This window comes from Tachyglossus aculeatus, chromosome 24, assembly GCF_015852505.1.
Source record: "Tachyglossus aculeatus isolate mTacAcu1 chromosome 24, mTacAcu1.pri, whole genome shotgun sequence".
Taxonomy (NCBI): Eukaryota; Metazoa; Chordata; class Mammalia; order Monotremata; family Tachyglossidae; genus Tachyglossus; species Tachyglossus aculeatus.
In genome coordinates, this window is record NC_052089.1 from 6,936,810 (window position 1) to 6,957,378 (window position 20,569).

Genomic DNA, 20,569 nt, shown 5'->3' on the forward strand with positions numbered 1-20,569 from the left:
CTGTGAGCCCCCCGTGGGACAACTTGATCACACTGTAAACTCCCCAGCACTTAGAACAGTGATTTGCACATAGTAAGCGCTTAATAAATGCCATTATTATTATTATTATTATCAATCAGTGGTATTTATTGAAAGCTGACTACCTGCAGAGCACTTTAATAGGTGCTTAGAGGGAGAACGCTCCAGGCCGGAATCTCTTAATTGTCAGATCCTCTTACTCTAAAGTGACACAGAATACAAAATGATCCCAGGGCAACAATAATCTGCTTGGTTACCCAAAAGAAAGCAGGAGAAGGAACTGTAAACTGTAAACTCGTTGTGGGCAGGGAATATATCTGTTTATTGTTATATGGTACTCTCCTAACAATATATCTCATAGAAGCAGCGTGACTTGGTGGAAAGAGCATGGGCTTTGGACTCAGAGGTCATGGGTTCAAACCTCAGCACTGCCAACTGTCAGCTGTGTGACTTTGGGCAAGTCTCTTAACTTCTCTGTGCCTCAGTACCTCATCTGAAAAATGGGGATTAAGACTGTGAGCCCCCTGTGGGACAACGTGATCACTCTATAACCTCCCCAGCGCTTAGAACAGTGCTTTGCACATAGTAAGCACTTAATAAATGCCACCATTATTATATTATCATTATATTGTTATATGTACCCGCTTACTACAGTGCTCTGCACACAGTAAGCACCCGATAAATATGACTGAATGAACGAATGGGTGATTTAGACAAGTCACTTCACTTCTCTGTACCTCAATTTCCTCAACTGTAAAATGGGGATTTAATACACGCCCTTCCTGTCGGAGTGTGAGCCCCATGCAGTGTAGCTCAGTGGAAAGAGCCTGGGCTTAGGAGTCAGAGGTCATGGGTTCTAATCCCGGCTCGGCCACATGTCTGCTGTGTGACCTTGGGCGAGTCACTTAACTTCTCTGAGCCTCAGTGACCTCATCTGTAAAATGGGGACTAAGACTGTGAGCCCCACATGGGACAACCTGATGACCTTGTATCCCCCCAGCACTTAGAACAGTGCTCTGCACATAGTAAGCACTTAAATGCCATCATTATTATTATTACTATGTGGGACAGACTGTGTCTAACCTAATCATCTCATATCTACCCCAGCGCTTCATACACTGCTGAGAACATAGTAAGCACTTAAATACCACTGTACCGTCAAAAGAAACAGAATAATAACCCTGCTCAGCTACACCTAATCGCGGAGGGGGAATCAATCCCATCAGCTAATTTTAAGATGGAAAACCACACTGAGTTCTTCAGAGGAAGAGAAAAATGACTATCACAAAGGTCTAAAAAGCGGCAGCTTCTTTGGAAGGAAGATACCCTGTAATATCTTGAGAAAACGGAGGTGTACGAGGAATTGGGCAAACCGTTACCATTACAATGCCAGCCCGGGGGGAGAGTGCTCATTGAAATCTGCTTCCTCTTCAAGATGTCCTCATCCAAAGAAAAGCCTCTCTCTAGGGAGAGAAAATGCCACGTGGACGGGGCTGAGCTGTTCCAACTTCTGCAGCTGTTCCAACTTGAAAACTTCCACACTGCCCTTCCTGGCTCCTACTGATGGGCGATCCCACCCGGCGTTCTTGATACACACGGTGTTTCCGAGGGAAGATTGTCGGACAAACAAGCAGCCAGATCGATGGATCATCTCCCCCGATAGTCCATCTCCACAGGTAACCATCCTAACTTTCCTCCCGCTCACTCTTTACAAATCCTTTCTTTCATGAATTTCACCCCATCCATCTTAGGCCGGTTGAGATTTCCTGCAGGCGTAGCTTGCGTTAATGAATTCTATATATCGTGTTTTCACGAGCATTTAGTACAGTGCTCTGCACACTTTAAGTGCTCAATAGGCAGGGGCAACGTGGCCCGGTGGCTACAGCACGGGGCTGAGAGTCAGAAGGATCTGGGTTCTAGTTCCAGTTCCACCACTTGTCGGTTGTATGGCCTTGGACGCTTATCTTCTTTGTTGTCTCTGTTACTTCGTCTGTGAAATGGGGATTAAAAATGTGAGCCCCATGTGGGACATAGAGTGTGTCCAACCTGATTAGCCTGTATCTACCCCAGGGTTTCGCACAGTACCCGGCATACAGCAAGCGCTTAACAAAGACCATAAAAAAATAAATATACATCACAGATTGATTGATTGATCTACAGTCAGGATCTGCTCCATCCCCCTAGATCAGTCTTCCTGAATCTTCTCCATCTCTATTTCCTCCCAAAATGCACCATCCCAGGCCTGGAGAGAGCTGGGCTTTACCAAGTGGGACAACTAGGACTGAGGCTTTGTTTTCTGTCCCCTTCCTGACACTCCACCGCATAAGTCTGGCCTCTTGCCCGCTGCTGCTTCACATCAAATCCAATAAGGTGCCTTTCCTGAGCCAGGGCTGCAAACTCGCTGGTGGGGAACCTTGTCAAAGGCCATTAAAAATCTCTCGACGGGTCTCCCTCGCCATCTGCGGGATTGTCGATCAAACCACAAACGAGTAGGTTGTGTTTTCTTCTTACAGAAAACACGTCGCCTTTCCTGGTGGCGGGTCTTCCTTGTCTGATGCTCCCGGAGACCGACTGGTCTCCCATCTTCAGGGTCGTCTCCGAGCCCCTCTTGCCCACGGGAGCAGCAGCAGGCAGACCGCACACTCTTGTCAGGAGATCTGCCGCTTCCTCTCTGCTTTCCCTCAGAACTTCCATGTTGGCCCCATCTGGTCCTGGTGGATTTTCATATCTAGTTCATCAAACAAAATACCCTCGGCTGTTCACAGTTATAATCCATTTCCTCAGGCCAACGAGGGAATGTTTCGCTCCTCTCCGCTTTATCTCCTCATCCAAAGGAATACGAACGACTCCGCAGTCTTCAAGGGTCCCCACCCACCTCTCCGGTTCTCTTCTTCGGACAAATAAGGAGACTCTTCTACAACTAGACACCTTTTGGGCCTGCTTAATTTCTTGTTGGCATTCAACCGGCCGCTTTTTCAAACACTTCCCTCTTCCCCCCTCAGGTGCGCTTGCCGTGCTTTCCAGGATGACCCCCTTTACTTTATCAGTTAACCATGCGAGGTTCCTATTTTATCACTGCGATTGTTTTGTTCTCAAACGCATCATTTCACCAGCCCTCTGTGTTTTTTTCTCATCAGCCCTCAAATTTCAGGAAGGTTGTTTTTGTCTACTCCTTTCAGCTTTTTTTTTCCTAAGGGTCTCTTCTCTCTCTCTCTTTTATCATCGTTCCCCTTTCTGAGATTTAATATCCTCCTATTGATTTCTTTAGGCTTCCCATCCGTAGTATGGATGTTAAATTTAATCATGTTGGATCACCACTGCCGAGTGGAACTCTCATATAAGGGCTCTATACAAAGTCCTGTCCGCTAGGTTGAATTAAATCCACTGTATCATCTCGCCTTACGGATTCTAAAACCGGCTATTCCAGAAAAGTCTTTTATCCTCTCAAAACACCTCGCCTCCCCTTCTCTTCCTGATGACTTATTCAGCCAATCTCTGTAGGGAAATAATGGACATCTCCCACTGTTCCTTACTGCCCTACTTTTACAGCCTGTCCAATGTGGCAAACGTTTCCTCTTTCTAGCCACCGAGATTCCATCAGATTCCTCTCATCCGGCAAGACTTTGAAGTTATTGCTGTTTTAAGCTATCCTTCCCTTCCGGGTCTTCTGCCCTCCGACAGAGGCTCAGAGATATAAATGCTGTATTGGCAAAGGGGGATGTGGATGTGTCTAGCTTAGGGTGATCCCACCGTAGCAAGCAAGGCTTCGACAGCCTGAGAGGGATGACTGACCATTCGGGGGACTGAAGTTGGAATGTGATTGAAAGGAGGCAGGCTTTCAGGATTAACAGGGACGGTGGCAAATGGGAAAACTGATGTTCTGATGCGAGGTGACTTTTGAGGATGGAGAAAGAAATGATAACTGTGGTCTCAACTCTATACCAAGCACAGTCCTAAGCGTTGGGGTCGACAAAAGATAATCCGCTCCCATGTGTCCCATCCGCTCCCTCGTCCCCCTCTCCATCTCCCCCATCTTACCTCCTTCCCTTCCCCACAGCACCTGTATATATGTATGTTTGTACATATTTATTACTCTATTTATTTATTCATTTATTTTCCTTGTACGTATCTATTCTATTTATTTTATTTTGTTAGTATGTTTGGTTTTGTTCTCTGTCTCCCCCTTTTAGACTGTGAGCCCACTGTTGGGTAGGGACTGTCTCTATATGTTGCCAATTTGTACTTCCCAAGCGCTTAGTACAGTGCTCTGCATACAGTAAGCGCTCAATAAATACGATTGATGATGATGATGATGATGTGGGACTCACAATCTACATAGGAAGGAGAACAGGTACTGAACCTCCATTTTGCAGATCGGGGAGCCGAGGCAGAGACAAGTTTCGTAAGTTGCCCAAGGTCAACCAGCAGGAAGTGGCGGAGGCGGGATTAGAACCCAGGACCTTTTGACTCCCAGGGCCGGGCTGTAGCCACTGTCCACACTGCTTGCACACAGTAAAGACAGAGAAAGCTACAGTAATGAAACTTTTCCCTTAACTATCATTTTGTTGGCGATGCTCACAAAATCAGAGCCTGAATTCAGGCCCGCTAGCTCATATCTACTTTTCTGAATTCCATTCCCAGGATGCTAATTCCTGCCGCCACCCAATACTAATTGAAGAATGAATGCATCGGAGAAGGTCAGCCTTAACGGTGCCTACGGTCACTACACTGGATTGAAATCTGAATAGTAGGCAAAACACCCCAAATAATTTAGCTCTCGAATACCAGAAACAGAAAATAACAGAAAAACGGTCTCTACCCTCTCTCCCCAGCCCTCAGTTTCCTTCACCATTCTACCGACAACTTCCTGCCTGCTCCCCTGGAACTGAACCTTTCCATTTTTTTTTTTTAATTTTAATGACATTTTGTTAAGTGCTTACTATGTGCCAGACATTTTATTCAGCACTGAAGTAGATGAGAAGCAGTGTGGCTCAGTGGAAAGAGCCCGGGCTTTGGAGTCAGAGGTCATGGGTTCAAATCCCGGCTCCGCCAATTGTCAGCTGTGTGACTTTAGGCAAGTCACTTCATTCTCTGGGCCTCAGTTACCTCATCTGTAAAATGGGGATTAAGACTGTGAGCCCCCCGTGGGACAACCTGATCACCTTGTATCCCCTCCCCAGCGCTTAGAACAGCGCTTGGCACATGGTAAGTGCTTAATAAATGCCATTGTTATTATTATTATTATTAGATACAGTCTGATCAGGTTGGACACAGTCCATGCCCCACACTGAGGCACCCGATCTTAATCCCCATTTTTACAGGTGAGGAAACTGTGGCCCGGAGAAGTGGAGTGACTTGTCCAAGGTCAAACAGCAGACAGGTGGTGGAGCCGGAATTAGAACCCAGGTCCTTCTGATTCCCAGGCCCGAGCTCTATCTACTAGGCCAGGCTGCTTCTCTCGTGTTGTGAAGGGTGCGTTTTGTACGGAAGGAGTCTGTACACTTGGTGTGGTTTCCCAGAACCTCCCAGGGTGGGCAGAGACCATTTCACAACTCAGAAACCTCCTCGGGAGTCGGAGGGCCAAACTGTTTGGAAGCTAAGAAAACCGGCACAGGCAGCGACTGCCAGAATCCGCCATCATTCCCGGCCCCCCACCATTATTTGGGAAGCACAATAAAATATGCCATCACCGGATAAACTTGGGGGGCCGCCAAAATTACAGAGGGAATACCCACCACCGCAACACGTATAAAAGAGATTCAGCGTGGCCTACTGGAAAGAGCCTGGGAATCACAGGACCTGGGTTCTAATCCCAGCTCTGCCACTATTGATTGTTCTATGGTGCTTCATAACGCTTACTATGGGCCAGGGACTGTACTAAGCGCTGGAGCAGATAAAAGCAAGTCGGGTTGGACACAGTCCGTGGGGCTTGCCGTCGTAATCCCCGTTTTACCGATAGGGAACTGCGGCCCAGAGAAGTGAAGTGAATCGCCTAGGTCACACAGCAGACAAGCGGTGGAGCCAGCATTAGACTTCTGGACTGTGAGCCCACTGTTGGGTGGGGACCGTCTCTGTATGTTGCCAACTTGTACTTCCTAAGCGCTTGGTACAGTGCTCTGCACACAGTAAGTGCTCAATAAATACGATTGAATGAATGAATGAATTAGAACCCGGGTCCTTCCGACTTCCAGGACCGTGCTCTATCCGCTAGGCCAAGGTGCTTCAGGACCACTAGTCCGCTGTGTTACTTTGGGCAGGTCGACTTCCCTGGGCCTCGGTTTCCTCGTCTGTAAAATCGGGATTTGATACCTGTTCTCCGTCCCCCTTCGATTGCGGCTGTCTCTGGCGCGATTACCTTGCCCGCACCCCAGCTCTCGGTACAGTGCTTGGTACATAGGCAGCACTTAAGATATATCATGATTATTATTACTATTATTATTATTATTATTATTATTATTATTCTAATAAAAGGTCCCCTCTCAAAATGACGTAAAGACTCATGAGGAAGAGCAGATGTGATTCAGTCCAATGAACAGCACATCATCATCTGCCCAGGGCCTCCAAGGTTCGGTCTGCACACCACACTCCAACGGGTCACTTGAGGTGAGCCAGTTCTGAAATCTACCAGTGGTACTTACTGAGTGTACACTGTGTGCAGAGCGCTGTACTAAGCACCTGGGAGACTACAAGATAGCACATTCCTGGCCCACAATAAGCAGAGATTGAAAGGGGCCAGGTTACATCGTTTCCTGTACCAGGAGGTCCTTGAGAAGCAGCGTGGTTCAGTGGAAAGAGCCCGGGCTTTGGAGTCAGAGGTCACGGGTTCAAATCCCGGCTCCGCCACTTGTCAACTGTGTGACTTTGGGAAAGTCACTTCACTTCTCTGGGCCTCATCTGTAAAATGGGGATGAAACTGTGAGCCCCCTGTGGGACAACCTGATCACCTTGTAACCTCCCCACCGCTTAGAACAGTGCTTTGCACATAGTAAGCACTTAATAAACGCATCATTATTATTATTATTGATAAGATAAATAACCCTACTTCCCCTCGACCTTTCCCTTTCACAGCTGATGTGCTAGACAAGCTAACGGTAAGGCAAACACCCAGAGAAGCGTACGTAACCACTTGACAAATACCAGAGAAAAAAGTTAAAAACGGAGAGACACTAAAAAAGTCATAACGGCATTGAGCATCACGAATCACCCGGCACGGTCCATGCTGAAGGGAAAAAGGAGAAGCCAAGTGAAGGAGAGAGGTTAAACTTTGTGCAAACGCCCAGGCTATATCCCTGTTACTTACACTGTATGTCCAGCATAGAGGAATAGCGGATCTCTTTTTCCCAAGCTGGATGCTTCACCACGCAAGTGATCCGCCTTCCTCGGGCAAACCTGGTCGGAGTCAGTTTGTACCGGCTCGTAACCGTCACAGTCTCGTTCGGAAAAGTCGTCGAACTAGATTCCATCTCCCCGAGGTCTCCTTCCCAGGCAATCTGGGCGACGGGTTTCCCGGTGGCGGCTACACAGACGGCTGCTACTGTTCGATTGCCGCCGTCGATTAAAGCGTTTGGTCCTTTCGTTAGCCTCACAGTGGGTTCAACTATTGAAAAAGGAGGAACAGAAATGAGAAAATATCCCTTAGAACGTATGCTTAAAGTCCACGGAAAATCACCTCCCAAAGCACACGTAATCCGTCCCTTCACGAGACTACTCAATAGGCAGACATGAGTGTGGAAGATTTTCATGACAAGAGATGGCCAGCTTTCTTTCTCCGGGAAGGACAGCTCATGCCCATGCTCTTTCCACTGTGCCACGCTGCTTAATGATGTGTATATAGCCATAATTCTATTTATTCTAATGGTAATAATAATAATGATGATGGCATTTATTAAGTGCTTACTATTGGCAAAGCACTGTTCTAAGCACTGGGGAGAGCACAAGGTGATCAGGTCGTCCCACGTGGGGCTCACAGTCTTAATTTTCCACACCATCTGCATATATGTATATATGTTTGTACGTATTTATTACTCGATTTATTTATTTATTTTATTTGTACATGTTTATTCTATTTATTTTATTTTGTTAACATGTTTTGTCTTGTTCTCTGTCTCCCCATTCTAGACTGGGAGCCCACTGTTGGGTAGGGACCGTCTCTACATGTTGCCAACCTGTACTTCCCAAGCGCTTAGTACAGTGCTCTGCACACAGTAAGCGTTCAATAAATACGATTGAAAGAATGAATTAGAACATCCGAAGGCCACTGCAACTACCAAGCTAGGGAGAAGGGGGTGTGTATGTTGTGGGGGAGAAGGCAGCTTCTGGGAAAGGGTCGAGGCAGAGCGGGATAACTGGCCTTTGAAGTGTGTGGGGGGATAACGACTGCCTGTCAATAATAACAATAATACTAATAATTACGGTACTTGTTAAGCGCTTACTACGTGCCAGGCACTGTACTAAGTGCTGGGGTGGATTAAGCAAATCAGGTTGGATACGGTCCCTGTCCCGCACAGGGCTCCCAGTTTGATTCCCCATTTTACGGATGAGATAGCTGAGGCACAGAGAAGCGAAGTGACTTGCCCAAGGTCACACGGCAGACACAGAGCAGAGGCAGGATTAGAAACCGGATCCTTCTGACTCCCAAGCTTGGTGTTAGGCCAGTTCTAATCCTGGCTCCGCCACTTGCCCGCTTTGTGGCTTTGGACAAATCGCTTGTATGGTACTTTCTCAGTACAGTGCTCTGCACACGGTAAGAGCTCAATAAATACTACTAATTGACTGCCAGGGATTGTGTCCAACTCAATTATCTCATATCTACTCCCAGCGCTTAGTACAGTGCCAGACACCAAGTGAACAGTGCTTGGCACGTAGTAAGCGCTTATAAATGCCATCATTATTATTAAGTGCTTAACAAATACCATTAAAATACTACTACTGATGATAATAATATTATTCTCTCATCCTGCTGGGATCCAATCCCTATGTCTCCCTATTTTCTCGCATAGTGGTTGGGAAGTAGAAGAAGAGGGAGTGAACGGGAGTCTATAGAGGACAATGAGGACCTTTCCAGATTTCAGAACAGGAAGCCGGTGGGAGAGAAGTGCCCTCAGTAATCCCTACTGGACACCTAACAGTGCTGGGCACAAAGTAAGCACTTAATAAATAACCACAATAATACTTATTACCTTGGGGAAGGAGAGTAATATCCCGGTGGAAAAAAAATGTCATTGGGAGTCAGGTGACCCAGTTCTAGGCTCAGCCCCACCGCTGTGTGACTGGGGGAGATGACTTGCCCTCTCTGGGCCTGTCTCCTCTCCTGTAAATTGGGGATATGAACCCAGCTCTCCCCACCTCTTAGTTTCTAGGCTCCAGGAAGGGCAGAAAATTTGTCTGATCTTATATTTACCCGAGGGGTTGGAGGGCTTGGAGTGTCAGCCCTTAATAAGGACTGAATAAATAGGAGAATAAAAAGGAAGCAAGTTGATGAGAAGTTGAAGCTCCCAGGAGTCTGGATACTCTTGATCATATGTTGAAGTTTCTGAGCCAAACCACAGCGGGTAACTAACCCAAGCGAAGACCCATCGTTTACGAACGATTCATTTGCCGGGACTTTACCGCTCCCAGACTCGCTCTCTGCTCTTTTCCTCCCTTCCTCCCACCATCCTGACAGGAAGGGACACCGCTTCTCCCCTCTTCCTTCATCCACCTAGCCCAATGTGTTTCTGGGCAAATTCCCAAGGGGTTATAGTTGGAAGCCGTTAACATATCCCAAAAAGCGGTGTGGCCTAGTGGAAAGAGCACGGGCAAGGGAGTCGAAGGACTTGGGTTCTAATCCCGGCTCTTTGTGACCTTGGGCAAGTCACTTAACTTCTCTAAGTGAAGAGTGATGAGTTATCTCATCTGTAAAAAAAAGGGGGGGGGGATTTAACTCCTATTCCAACTGTGAGCCCCATGTGGCCACACCAGCATTTAAAATAGTGCTTAACATCACAATTATTATTATTTGCTTACTAGCTATTAGTTGGAGCAGGCTACCGCCCTCTGTCAAACCTTCTGTCTATCAACAATGAATCCCCTTAAAAAAGAGAGATAAATACCCAGCTTCCACTCCACAGTCACAACTGTGACAACACAATTTTTCACAAAAATCACACATGCCAGAATCCAGAACTTACATCCAGTATAAGACTAGACTGTGAGCCCGCTGTTGGGTAGGGACCGTCTCTATATGTTGCCAACTTGCACTTCCCAAGCACTTAGTACAGTGCTCTGCACACAGTAAGCGCTCAATAAATACGATTGAAGGAATGAATGAAAGTGAGAGCCCCAAACTCTAAATTTGTCATATTCAGTGAATTGGCCCATCAAACTCATGTTTGCAAGTCAAATTTTCCACAGAGGGTATTCAGGGCTGAAAAGAAACTGTTTGAAAACCACACGGGCACGCTTAAACAACTTACAGAACACCTTTCTGGTTTCCAGACATCGACCTTGGCAGGGACAGAGATATCACTGAAACACTGCCAATTGTTCCATCTGATAAATGCCCAAGTTAGTGAATAAGCGGTCCGTGTCATTCCTTAATCAGCTGTTCAACTTCATTTTTACTGAAAAGCATAGCGATTCATTAACTCCCATAAGAGCATCGCTCCAAATTGACTTCTTAGCTAATCTGATCGATACAACTGTGACATCCTAGCGGTGCTTCTCACGGGAATGTTCTGGATTTTATGGTATTTATGGAACTTGTTAAGCACTTTACTATGTGTCAAGCATTGTGCTAAGTGTTGGGCTAGATAGAAGATAATCAGGTTAGACACAGTCCAAGGGGGCTCACGGTCTAAGTAGGAGGAAGTAGTACTTAATCCCCATTTTACAGTTTTACAACAGATCAGATACAGGAAGAACAGGAAGTGAATCCCTAATTTACGAGGAAACTGAGGCCCAAGGTCACACAACAAGCACCTGACAGAGCCGGGATTAGAACCCAGGTCCCCCGACTCCCACCGGCTCTTTCCATGAGGCCACGCTGGAACCCAGCGTGGATTTGACGGAAAGAGGTCAAGACCATTCAAAGTCCACCGGCCCGGACTGAGGATGCATAAATCTCGTGCCGGGGTGGGGTTTGGTGGGCGGAGGGGAACCGGGCAGCCCGTGGCTCGGTTGGAAGGGAAAATAACTTGGAGCCAAAAAGGGTCTGAAACGGCAGTTCTGGGATGGAAAGGATTTTGGAGCGATTGTGTCGCTGCAGGGAGGGGAGAGGGGGTTGTCACCGCCCGAGCCTCCCCCACGGCCCCAGTGCTTTGGCCTTTTTGGGGTCTGAGGCCTACACCCCACACCCCTCCAGGCTCGGCTGCGGGGTCCGGCCTCCGTAGCCACTCGGCATCATCGGCCGCCTCTCCCATCCGTGCTCTGCCCGGGGAATGGCCAAATTTGGCCTCTCTGCTCCCGTTCTTCCCTTTCATCTTGGAGGGGGGGGGGGTCGTGGTGAATGGCGGGGGGACGGGGACGGGGAAGGCCTCTGATGAAGAGCCCCTCTCCCCCCGCAGTCTTGGCAGCCCTCTGAGGCCTGGCGTATAATCTGGCCGCCCGTGGAGCACCCAAATCTGGAGACGGCGGCTCCAGGTCACTCTGCTCCTCTAGCCACAGTCAGTGCATTACTGATCTTTTTGGCTTCGTTTTTTAAAAGAAAATTACCTTTGACTACTGTTGGTTTTGTGGTCTGATTTTTTTCCACCGCTCCTCGCTTGTCTGTCGCCCGGTCCCTGCTGGTCCCTGCCTGACCTGGAGGCCGCGGGGGACCCCGTCTGAAGCGGCTGCCTATTCACCTGTGGCTTCTTCTTTGGGCTTGGAGCTTCAGACGGCTGGTTGGCGAACCGCCCGGGCGCTCTCCCCGCCGGCCTCGGGGCTCCCAGTTTCTGCTGCCACTGCCCGAGCTTGCCCGGAGGACCCATGTGATGAGGAGGGCAGGGAGGACGCTTGGGAAACACTTCCAGGATGGCACTGAGGGCCTCCCGGGCTAATATCTGGGAACCCGGACTCCAGGGGCACGCCCTTGGCACCATCCGGAGCACGCGTGTGCCAAAATGGAGCTCTGCCCACTGGCCGGGAGGAAACGAGAGAATGCCAGCTGCTCTAATTACAGGACCTGTCTATTCCCTTCAGGCTCCGAGCTCCTTAAGGCCAGAGACTGTGACATGTGTTTTCAAACACCCCAACCGCCCTGAACTCAGAGGACACTTAAGACCGCTGCTGAGCGATTAAACCTAACCCGAGCATTTTAGGGAAATTCAGAGCTATTAAACCTAACCTGAGCATTTTAGGGAAATTCACATCTCTCTGCTCTTATTTGCTCAGTGGAGGAAATAAGGAATAAGTGGAGGAAAGTGGTCACTTTCCCTTTCATATAAGTCAGGTCTTTTTATTCACACACCTCCTTTTTTTTTTTTTTTGGCTCTCAACGTCTGGCCTTCTGTGAGGGGTATATTCCACGGCTTCATCCCAACTGTACAAATGTGAATAGCTAGAATGTATTTACACTCTGCACACATACATGCATACGTACGAGTGTTAAATACCCACCATATTTTTAAGCACTTTCTGTGTGCAGAGCACTGTACTAAGCGCTTGGGAGAGCACAATACAATAGAGCTGGCTCCGTGCTGCAACAACCTTATAGTCTAGAAAGTATACAAATTTGTATGCGTACACACAAAGTGCATACTTACACATGAGCATATGCGGGGGCAAGCTGTCAGCCCACATAATAATAATAATAATAATGATGATGGCATTTGTTAAGCACTTACTATGTGCCAAACACTGTTCTAAGCGCTGGGGAGGATACAAGGTGATCATGTTGTCCCATCTACAGTCTGTCCCCTGTTGTGAGGCGAGCTTGCTGCTTGTGGCATGTACTGACCCCTGAGGTAAACATCGAGGGGATCAGGGTCTCGCGGCCTCACCCTCACGTCTGAGTGGGATGCTCACTTTGGGGCCCTGTCGCAGTCTTCTAGACTGTGAGCCCACTGTTGGGTAGGGACCGTCTCTATGTGTTGCCAACTTGTACTTCCCAAGCGCTTAGTACAGTGCTCTGCACACAGTAAGCGCTCAATAAATATGACTGAATGAACGAGAAAGTTCCTGGCCCGGAACGAAACGCTTTTGGAACCAGAAGGCTGGTCCTTGCCGCGGTGTTCCCAGATTGGATGCTACACCATGTAGGCCTCTCTCCTTGGAGAACAGTGCTTCAGCACTTAGAACAGTGCTTTGCACATAGTAAGCGCTTAATAAAGGCTATAAAAAAAACTCTACTCTTTGCTCGCACTGCAAATCGGCCAACAAAGTAGTGCCAATCAGTGCGAGTGTTTAATACAGTGCTCTGCACACAGTAAGCGCCCAATAAATACAGCTGAATGAATGAACCAGTGGTTAGAGAGGGGGGCCTCAGAGTCAGAAGGACCTGGGATCTAATCCCCGCTCTGTCCCTTGCCTGCTGTGTGACTTTGGGGAAATCACTTCACTTCTCTGGGCCTCGGCTTCCTCTAACTGTAAATGGGGACTAATTTTGTGAGCTCCACGTGGGACACGGACTAGGTCCAACCTGATTAACTCATATCTACCCCAGCGCTTAGTACAGTCAATTGTATTTAGAGGGCACTTACTGTGTGCAGAGCCCTGTACTAAGCGCTTGGGAGAGTACCACATAACAGACACATTCCCTGTCCACAGGCAAACAGTAAGCACTTAACAAATACCATTAAAAAAACGAGTCAATTAAGGTAAAACCCTTCACGGCAGTTTGGACATATTTGAGCGAGCTCTTCAACTGAACAATCCTAGAATTCCAGCTCCCGAATCTCCTGGGAACCCTGATGTGAACCTTTCCAAAGACAAAAAGGATGCACTTACCCAGCACGGTTATTGTCGTGGAGGCTTGGGCATTTCCTAGTGGGAATGTAGCTGCTTTGCATATGTACTCTCCCGCATCGGGGAAGCCTACGTTGCTGAGGACGATGGTTGCATTGTTGAGTGAATAATTTTTAAATAAGACCCTCCCTTGGTATTCTCCTTGGACCGAGAAACCGTACTGAGGGTGATGGACAGCCACTGTCTGGGCACCTTTGCCCCGGATCTTCTCCCAGGAGATCTGGGTGATGGTTTCGTTCACTTCGATTATACACTTCAGCGTGACGTTCTTCCCCCACACGGCCGTCACGTGTGGGTCCACGAGAACTGGCCCAGCTAAGGCACCTGGAGAGAGAAAGAGGAAGAGAGAAACAGAGACAGAGGGAGAGAGAGAGAGAAAGAAATCGTTCAACAGAGTGAGAAGAGGGTGGGCAGGAAGGGGAGAAGACAGATCCGGAAGAGGCCGGGAGTGGGTGAGAGTGCATTGGGAAAGGACGAGGGGGGAGATGAGGAGGAGGGAGATGAGGAGGGGAGAGATGAGGAGGGGAGAGATGAGGAGGGGAGAGATGAGGAGGGGAGAGATGAGGAGGGGAGAGATGAGGAGGGGAGAGATGAGGAGGGGAGAGATGAGAAGGGGGAAGTGAGGAGGGGGGAGATGAGGATGGGAGAGACGAGGGGGGGAGATGAAGAGGGGGGTGCCAACGACGAGGGGGTAGAGCATGAAAGAGCAGGAAGAGAGCAAGAGGATGCGAGAGGAAGAGAGCAAGAGGATGCGAGAGGAAGAGAGCAAGAGACAGTGAGAGAGCAAGAGAAAGCAACAGAGGGAGAGAAAGCGAGAGAAGGAGACAGAGAAAGTTCCAGAGAAAGTGAGTGAGAAAGAGTAAGAAGGAAAGAAAGTGTTAGTCAGGTATTAGGAATCTAAAAAAGCATGTGCTTTACAAATTCCTGCTCATTTTCAGTTCAAATATCAGATTTCACATGTTCACTATTTTTAGTAACAAACATCTAGCATTTTATTCATTTTAAATTTAAATCTGGATCAAATGAAAGAGGAAATTGAGAACATATTTTACACACACCAATTATGCTCCAACTCATCTTCCCACCTAGATTACTCACACTGAGGGCAGGGCCCATGTCTAAATAACACTTTGATCTACACAGAGACTAGCACTGGGCCAGAAACCCTTTTTGATGAACATTTTCTTATTACAATTTTCCATTTTGGCCTAAACCCACACAGGTCACGTTGAAAATTGAGCACAGACCTAATCCTAGCAAGGATTGTGTCAGACAGAGTAATGAGTCAGGGCTGTAATGAGGCACTCTAGAGAGTGGCTACAAAGGCAGAATCTAAAGTTCAGGGCAACTCCTGATTGAAGTGTGTGACCCCTGGCAACTGGGAGCCAGGAGGTTAAATCAGGGCCTCATCACTTCAGCTGCAGAATGACTAGTCTAAAATGAAAGGAGGAGGAGGACGATGACCAGGAGTAGGACAAGGAGGAAGAAGGAGGAGGAGGAATTGGACGAGGAGGAAGTGGACAATGATGTTGGGGAATACTAGGGGGACGAAGATTAGGGAGGACAAGGAGAAGAGGAAGGATGAGAAGAGGGGGGACGAGGAGAAAGGGGGACGAGGAGAAGGGGGACGAGGAGAAAGGGGGACGAGGAGAAAGGGGGACGAGGAGAAAGGGGGACGAGGAGAAAGGGGATGAGGAGAAAGGAAGATGAGAAGGGGGAAGGAAAAAGGGGGGATAGGGAGATGGGGAGGGGGACGAGGAGAAGAGGGGGGATGAAGAGAAGAGGGGGAACGAAGAAGGGAAGGCAGGTGTAAATGGAAATATGCTGCCAGGAAAAGGGATCTTCAACCATTTAAGTCTAGGGAAGAGTCCAGGCAAGCGAAAATTTGGTTTCTAGTTTCTATATTCTTTTTTCTCTAATACTGGAAAGGTTTGGTTTCCCAATTCTTAGCCCACCCATTAGTTCTTGTATGCTGAGTCTGGGAGCAAACCTAAGGTTGTTTCAAACTTCAGGAAGTTAGGAGAGTAAAGCCTCTACAATAACCTTCAGCAGCTTGGGGCAGGGGTCACACCGATTAAACAGCTTAAACCACTGAATAGCGGCACTTCTGAAAATCAGTCATATTTATCAAGCGCTTACCGTGCGCAGCACACTGTACTAAGTGCTTGGGAGTCCACAATATAACAGATACATTCCCTGACCACAATAAGCGAATGGAATTAATTAATGCAAATTAAAGCAAATAAGTTATGGATATGTAGGGAAGTGCAGTGGAGCTGAGAGAGGGGTGAATAAAGGGGGTAAATCCAAATGCAAGGGCGAGGAAGAAGAGGAAATGAGGGCCTAGTCAAGAAGGGTTCTAATGGAAATAATAATAATATTGATGGCATTTATTAAGCGCTTACTATGTGCAAAGCACTGTTCTAAGCTCTGGGGAGGTTAAAAGGAGATCAGGTTGTCCCACGGTGGGGGGGGGGCTCATGGTCTTAATCCCCATTTTACAGATGAGGGATCTGAGGCCCAGAAGTGAAGTGACTTGCCCAAAGTCACACAGCTGACAATTGGCAGAGCCGGGATTCGAACCCATGACCCGACTCCAAAGCCTGGGCTCTTTCCACTGAGCCACGCTGCTTCTCTAGGAAACTAACGGAAAGATAGGAGGCTCCAATGTGGACAACGGCTGAAGTGATAATGACAGTATATAAATGAAGCTCTTCCTAAATGCCAAGCACTGGGCTAAGCAGTGGGGTACACAGGTATCTTTTTTCCATTTCACAGACGAGGAAGCCAAGGAGCAGAGAAGTGAAACGACTTGCACGGGGCACGCGAGGGGTGGAGTTCGGATGGGAATCTGCATTTCCTGGCTCCCATTTCCAGGGAATGTTGGCTTAAAGACACCTCTAGCGTCGTTCCACACTGATGCCCGCTGGGGTATCAGGCAGACCCACCCCACATCTCTCCGATCACACGTGGCCATCTCTAGTCCTCCTCCTGACTGGAGGCAGGGAGCCGGGTCGGGTGATCTCTCCAACAAACTATCCCTGATCCTCTAGACTTTAAGCTCGCTGTGGGCAGGGAATGTGGCCGTTTATTGCATTGTACTCTCTCAAGCGCTTAGTACAGTGCTCTGCACACAATTAGTGCTCAATACATACGACTGGATGATTGAATGAATGACCCCAAGAGAAGCAGCGTGGCTCAGTGGAAAGAGCATGGGCTTTGGAGTCAGAGGTCACGGGCTCGAATCCCAGCTCTGCCAGTTGTCAGCTGTGTGACTTTGGGCAAGTCACTTAGCTTCTCTGGGCCTCAGTCCCTCATCTGTAAAATGGGGATTAAGACTGTGAGCCCCACGTGGGACAACCTGATCACCTTGTAACCTCCCCAGCGCTTAGAACAGTGCTTTGCACATAGTAAGTGCTTAATAAATGCCATTATTATTATTATTAACCATGACCCTTATGCCGCCTCTAGCACTTCATTCATTCACTCAATCGGATTTATTGAGCGCTCACTGTGTGCAGAGCACTGTCCTAAGCACTTGGGAAGTAGCCTCCCTTGGAACCCATGCATAGTACAGTGCATGGCACATAGCTTAACAAATACCATTACTATTATTATTATTATTACGCATAGTGTCCCATCGGCCATAAACAGTCCGCTGATTCTTATGACCCCATTTGCCAAAATTTGTGTCCAATTTTGACACAAATTGAGACCGGCCCTAAGGTTCAAGTCTTACCTCTGCTGCCTGAGGATCAGAACCATCAGGATAAGACAACGCACTTTGGGCACTCGGGAACCACATCCCAACTCCCCCGCCCAAAAACCAACACCAAAAGAAAGCAGATACTTGTAGAAGTTTTTTTTTAGCTCATCTTCTGCCAAGTGCAAACGGATAACTACTAGCTGGATTGGTGAAGAAAACAAGATAGAAACAGGAAAACTTTGAAACGGTTAGATGATCCCGTGTTAAAACTGCCAGACCCGAAAGATATCCCTTCGGTACCTACAGGCGGAGGCGAAATTACTAGCTCTTATTTTTCCGAACTCAGGTTGGGTGGATAGGGGTCCTAAACCAATTAATGGAACATAAGCTCGTTACGGGCTCGGAACGTGTCTGCTAATTCTGTCCTATCGTACGTTCCTAAAGCAGTGTGGCTCAGTGGAAAAGAGCCCGGGCTTTGGAGTCAGAGGTCATGGGTTCAAATCCCACCTCCCCCACTTGTCAGCTGTATGACTTTGGGCAAGTCACTTCACTTCTCTGGGCCTCAGTTTCCCTCATCTGTAAAATGGGGATGAAGACTGTGAGCCCCACATGGGACAACCTGATCACCTTGTATCCCCCCCAGCACTTAGAACAGTGCTTTGCACATAGTAAGCACTTAATAAATGCCATCATTATTATTATTAAAGGCTTAGTACAGGTCTCTGCACATAGAGCTCAATAAATGCGATCGATCATTGATTGAGTGCTTACCGTGTGCAAATCACTGTACTAAGCACTTGGGACAGTACAATAAAACAGAGCTGGTAGGTGCATTTCCTGAGATGGCAGGGATAGATAATCAATCATGTTTACAAAATATTGAATGTCTACTGTGAGCAGAGTGCTCTATTCATTTCATTCATTCATTCAATCGTATTTATTGAGCGCTTACTGGGTGCAGAGCACTGTACTAAGCGCTTGGGAAGTACAAGTTGGCAACATATAGAGACAGTCCCTACCCAACAACGGGCTCACAGTCTAAAAGGGGGAGACAGACAACAAAACAAAACGTGGACAGGTGTCATCAGAACAAATAGAAATAAAACTAGATGCACATCATTAACAAAATAGAGTAGTAAATATGCACAAGTAAAATAGAGTAATAAATCTGCACAAACGTATATACAGGTGCTGTAGAGAGGGGAAGGAGGTAGGGCGGGGGGGATGGGGAGGAGGAGAGGAAAAAGGGGGCTCAGTCTGGGAAGGCCTCTTGGAGGAGGTGAGCTCTCAGTAGGGCTTTGAGGGGAGGAAGAGAGATAGCTTGGCGGACTTGCGGAGGGAGGGCATTCCAGGCCAGGGGGAGGACATAATAATAATAATGATGGTATTTATTAAGCGCTTACTATGTGCAAAGCACTGTTCTAAGTGCTGGGGAGGTTACAGGTTGTCCCACGGGGGGCTCACAGTCTTAATCCCCATTTTACAGATGAGGTAACTGAGGCCGGGAGAAGTTAAATGACTTGCCCAAAGTCACACAGCTGAGAAGTGGTGGAACCGGGGTTTGAACCCATGACCTCTGACTCCAAAGCCTGGGCTCTTTCCACTGAGCCACACTGGCCGGGGGTTGATGGAGGGACAGGCGAGAATGAGGTACAGTGAGGAGGTTAGTGGCAGAAGAGCGGAGGGTGCGGGCTGGGCTGGAGAAGGTGGGACTGGAGGTGAGGTAGGAGTGGGCGAGATGATGGAGAGCCTTGAAGTCCAGAGTGAGGAGTTTTAGCTTGCTCTAGTGATACATGGGTGAGTGTACTATGACTCCTAAGCCAAGTCTAGCCTCAAATCCTACAGACAATTACGCTCCCATGCTTCTTCAAAGCCCTACTGAAGGCCCATCTCCTCCAAGAGGCCTTCCCAGACTAAGCCCCACCTTTCCTCATCTCCCACCCTGATTTGCTCCCTTTGTTCTTCCCCCCTCCCAGTCCCACAACACTTATGTAATTTTATTTATTTGTATTCATATCTGTCCTCCTACCTCTAGACTGCTCATCATGGGCAGGGAATGTGTCTGTTTATTGTCCTACCGTACTCTTCCAAGTGCTTAGTGCTCTGCGCACAGTAAGTGCTCAGTAAATACAATTGAATGAAAAAGTTAAAAAAAATTAAGTGCCAGCTCTGAAAGAGCTAATGGGGGAGAGAAAGGCAGACAAGTTGTTTGCAGAGTGGGAGAAAAAGGAAAAAACAGAGCGGCCACTAGTATTCATTTACTCATTCAATCGTATTTATTGAGCGCTTACTGTATGCAGAGCACTGTACTAAGCGCTTGGGAAGTCCAAGTCGGCAACAACGGGCTCACAGTCTAGAAGGGGGAGACAGAGGACAAAACAAAACACAGTAACGGCTTAAGTTGGAAAAATGAATAAACAAGGTCAGTCAATCTACAGTGCTGATGAGCCTTCTAAGTGCAATCTTTAAAAAAAGGAATGACAGGTGATCACAAGAACGATCTGAGGAGCTGCAGGCCCATCTATAGAGGACTGAGAAAACAGAAGGGATTAAAACAAAACAAAAGCCCAAAACTTACACACACACAAACACCTAAAAAAAAAAAGCAGGGTCCTTGAATGATTGCCTGGTCTTTTTGAAGTGACATCAACGGTAAACAACCCAAACCAGAAGCAGCTTACAGGAATTTCTCTTTGAAATGCAGACACTTGACGGTTCTTATCGGAAACTCCTCGGGGCAGAGAGATACCACAGGTCCCACGGAGAAGAGGCTGGCTAGGGACATGGGGAATGCATTTGGTGTAACAGGGAAAAAAAGGTGGGCCCTTCCAGGATGTTGGAAATACTTCCACATATTTTCTCCCAAATCGTTTCCCTCCAGATAGGGGAAACCCTGCTCTCCTTAACCCAGCTGTGATATGG

The 20,569-nt window shown here is 47.8% G+C and overlaps 1 protein-coding gene across 1 annotated transcript in view; it reads right to left on the reverse strand.

The window, feature by feature from the left end:
- The window catches only part of NECTIN3 (nectin cell adhesion molecule 3), a 110,901-nt gene that overhangs the window by 11,793 nt on the left and 78,539 nt on the right, over window positions 1–20,569 (reverse strand). The window contains exons 5-6 of the mRNA XM_038766140.1: window positions 13,924–14,265; window positions 7,319–7,615 (exon numbers count right to left, since the gene is read on the reverse strand). Of these exons, the coding sequence (XP_038622068.1) occupies window positions 7,319–7,615; window positions 13,924–14,265 (639 nt within the window). The remainder of the gene's footprint in view (window positions 1–7,318; window positions 7,616–13,923; window positions 14,266–20,569) is intronic.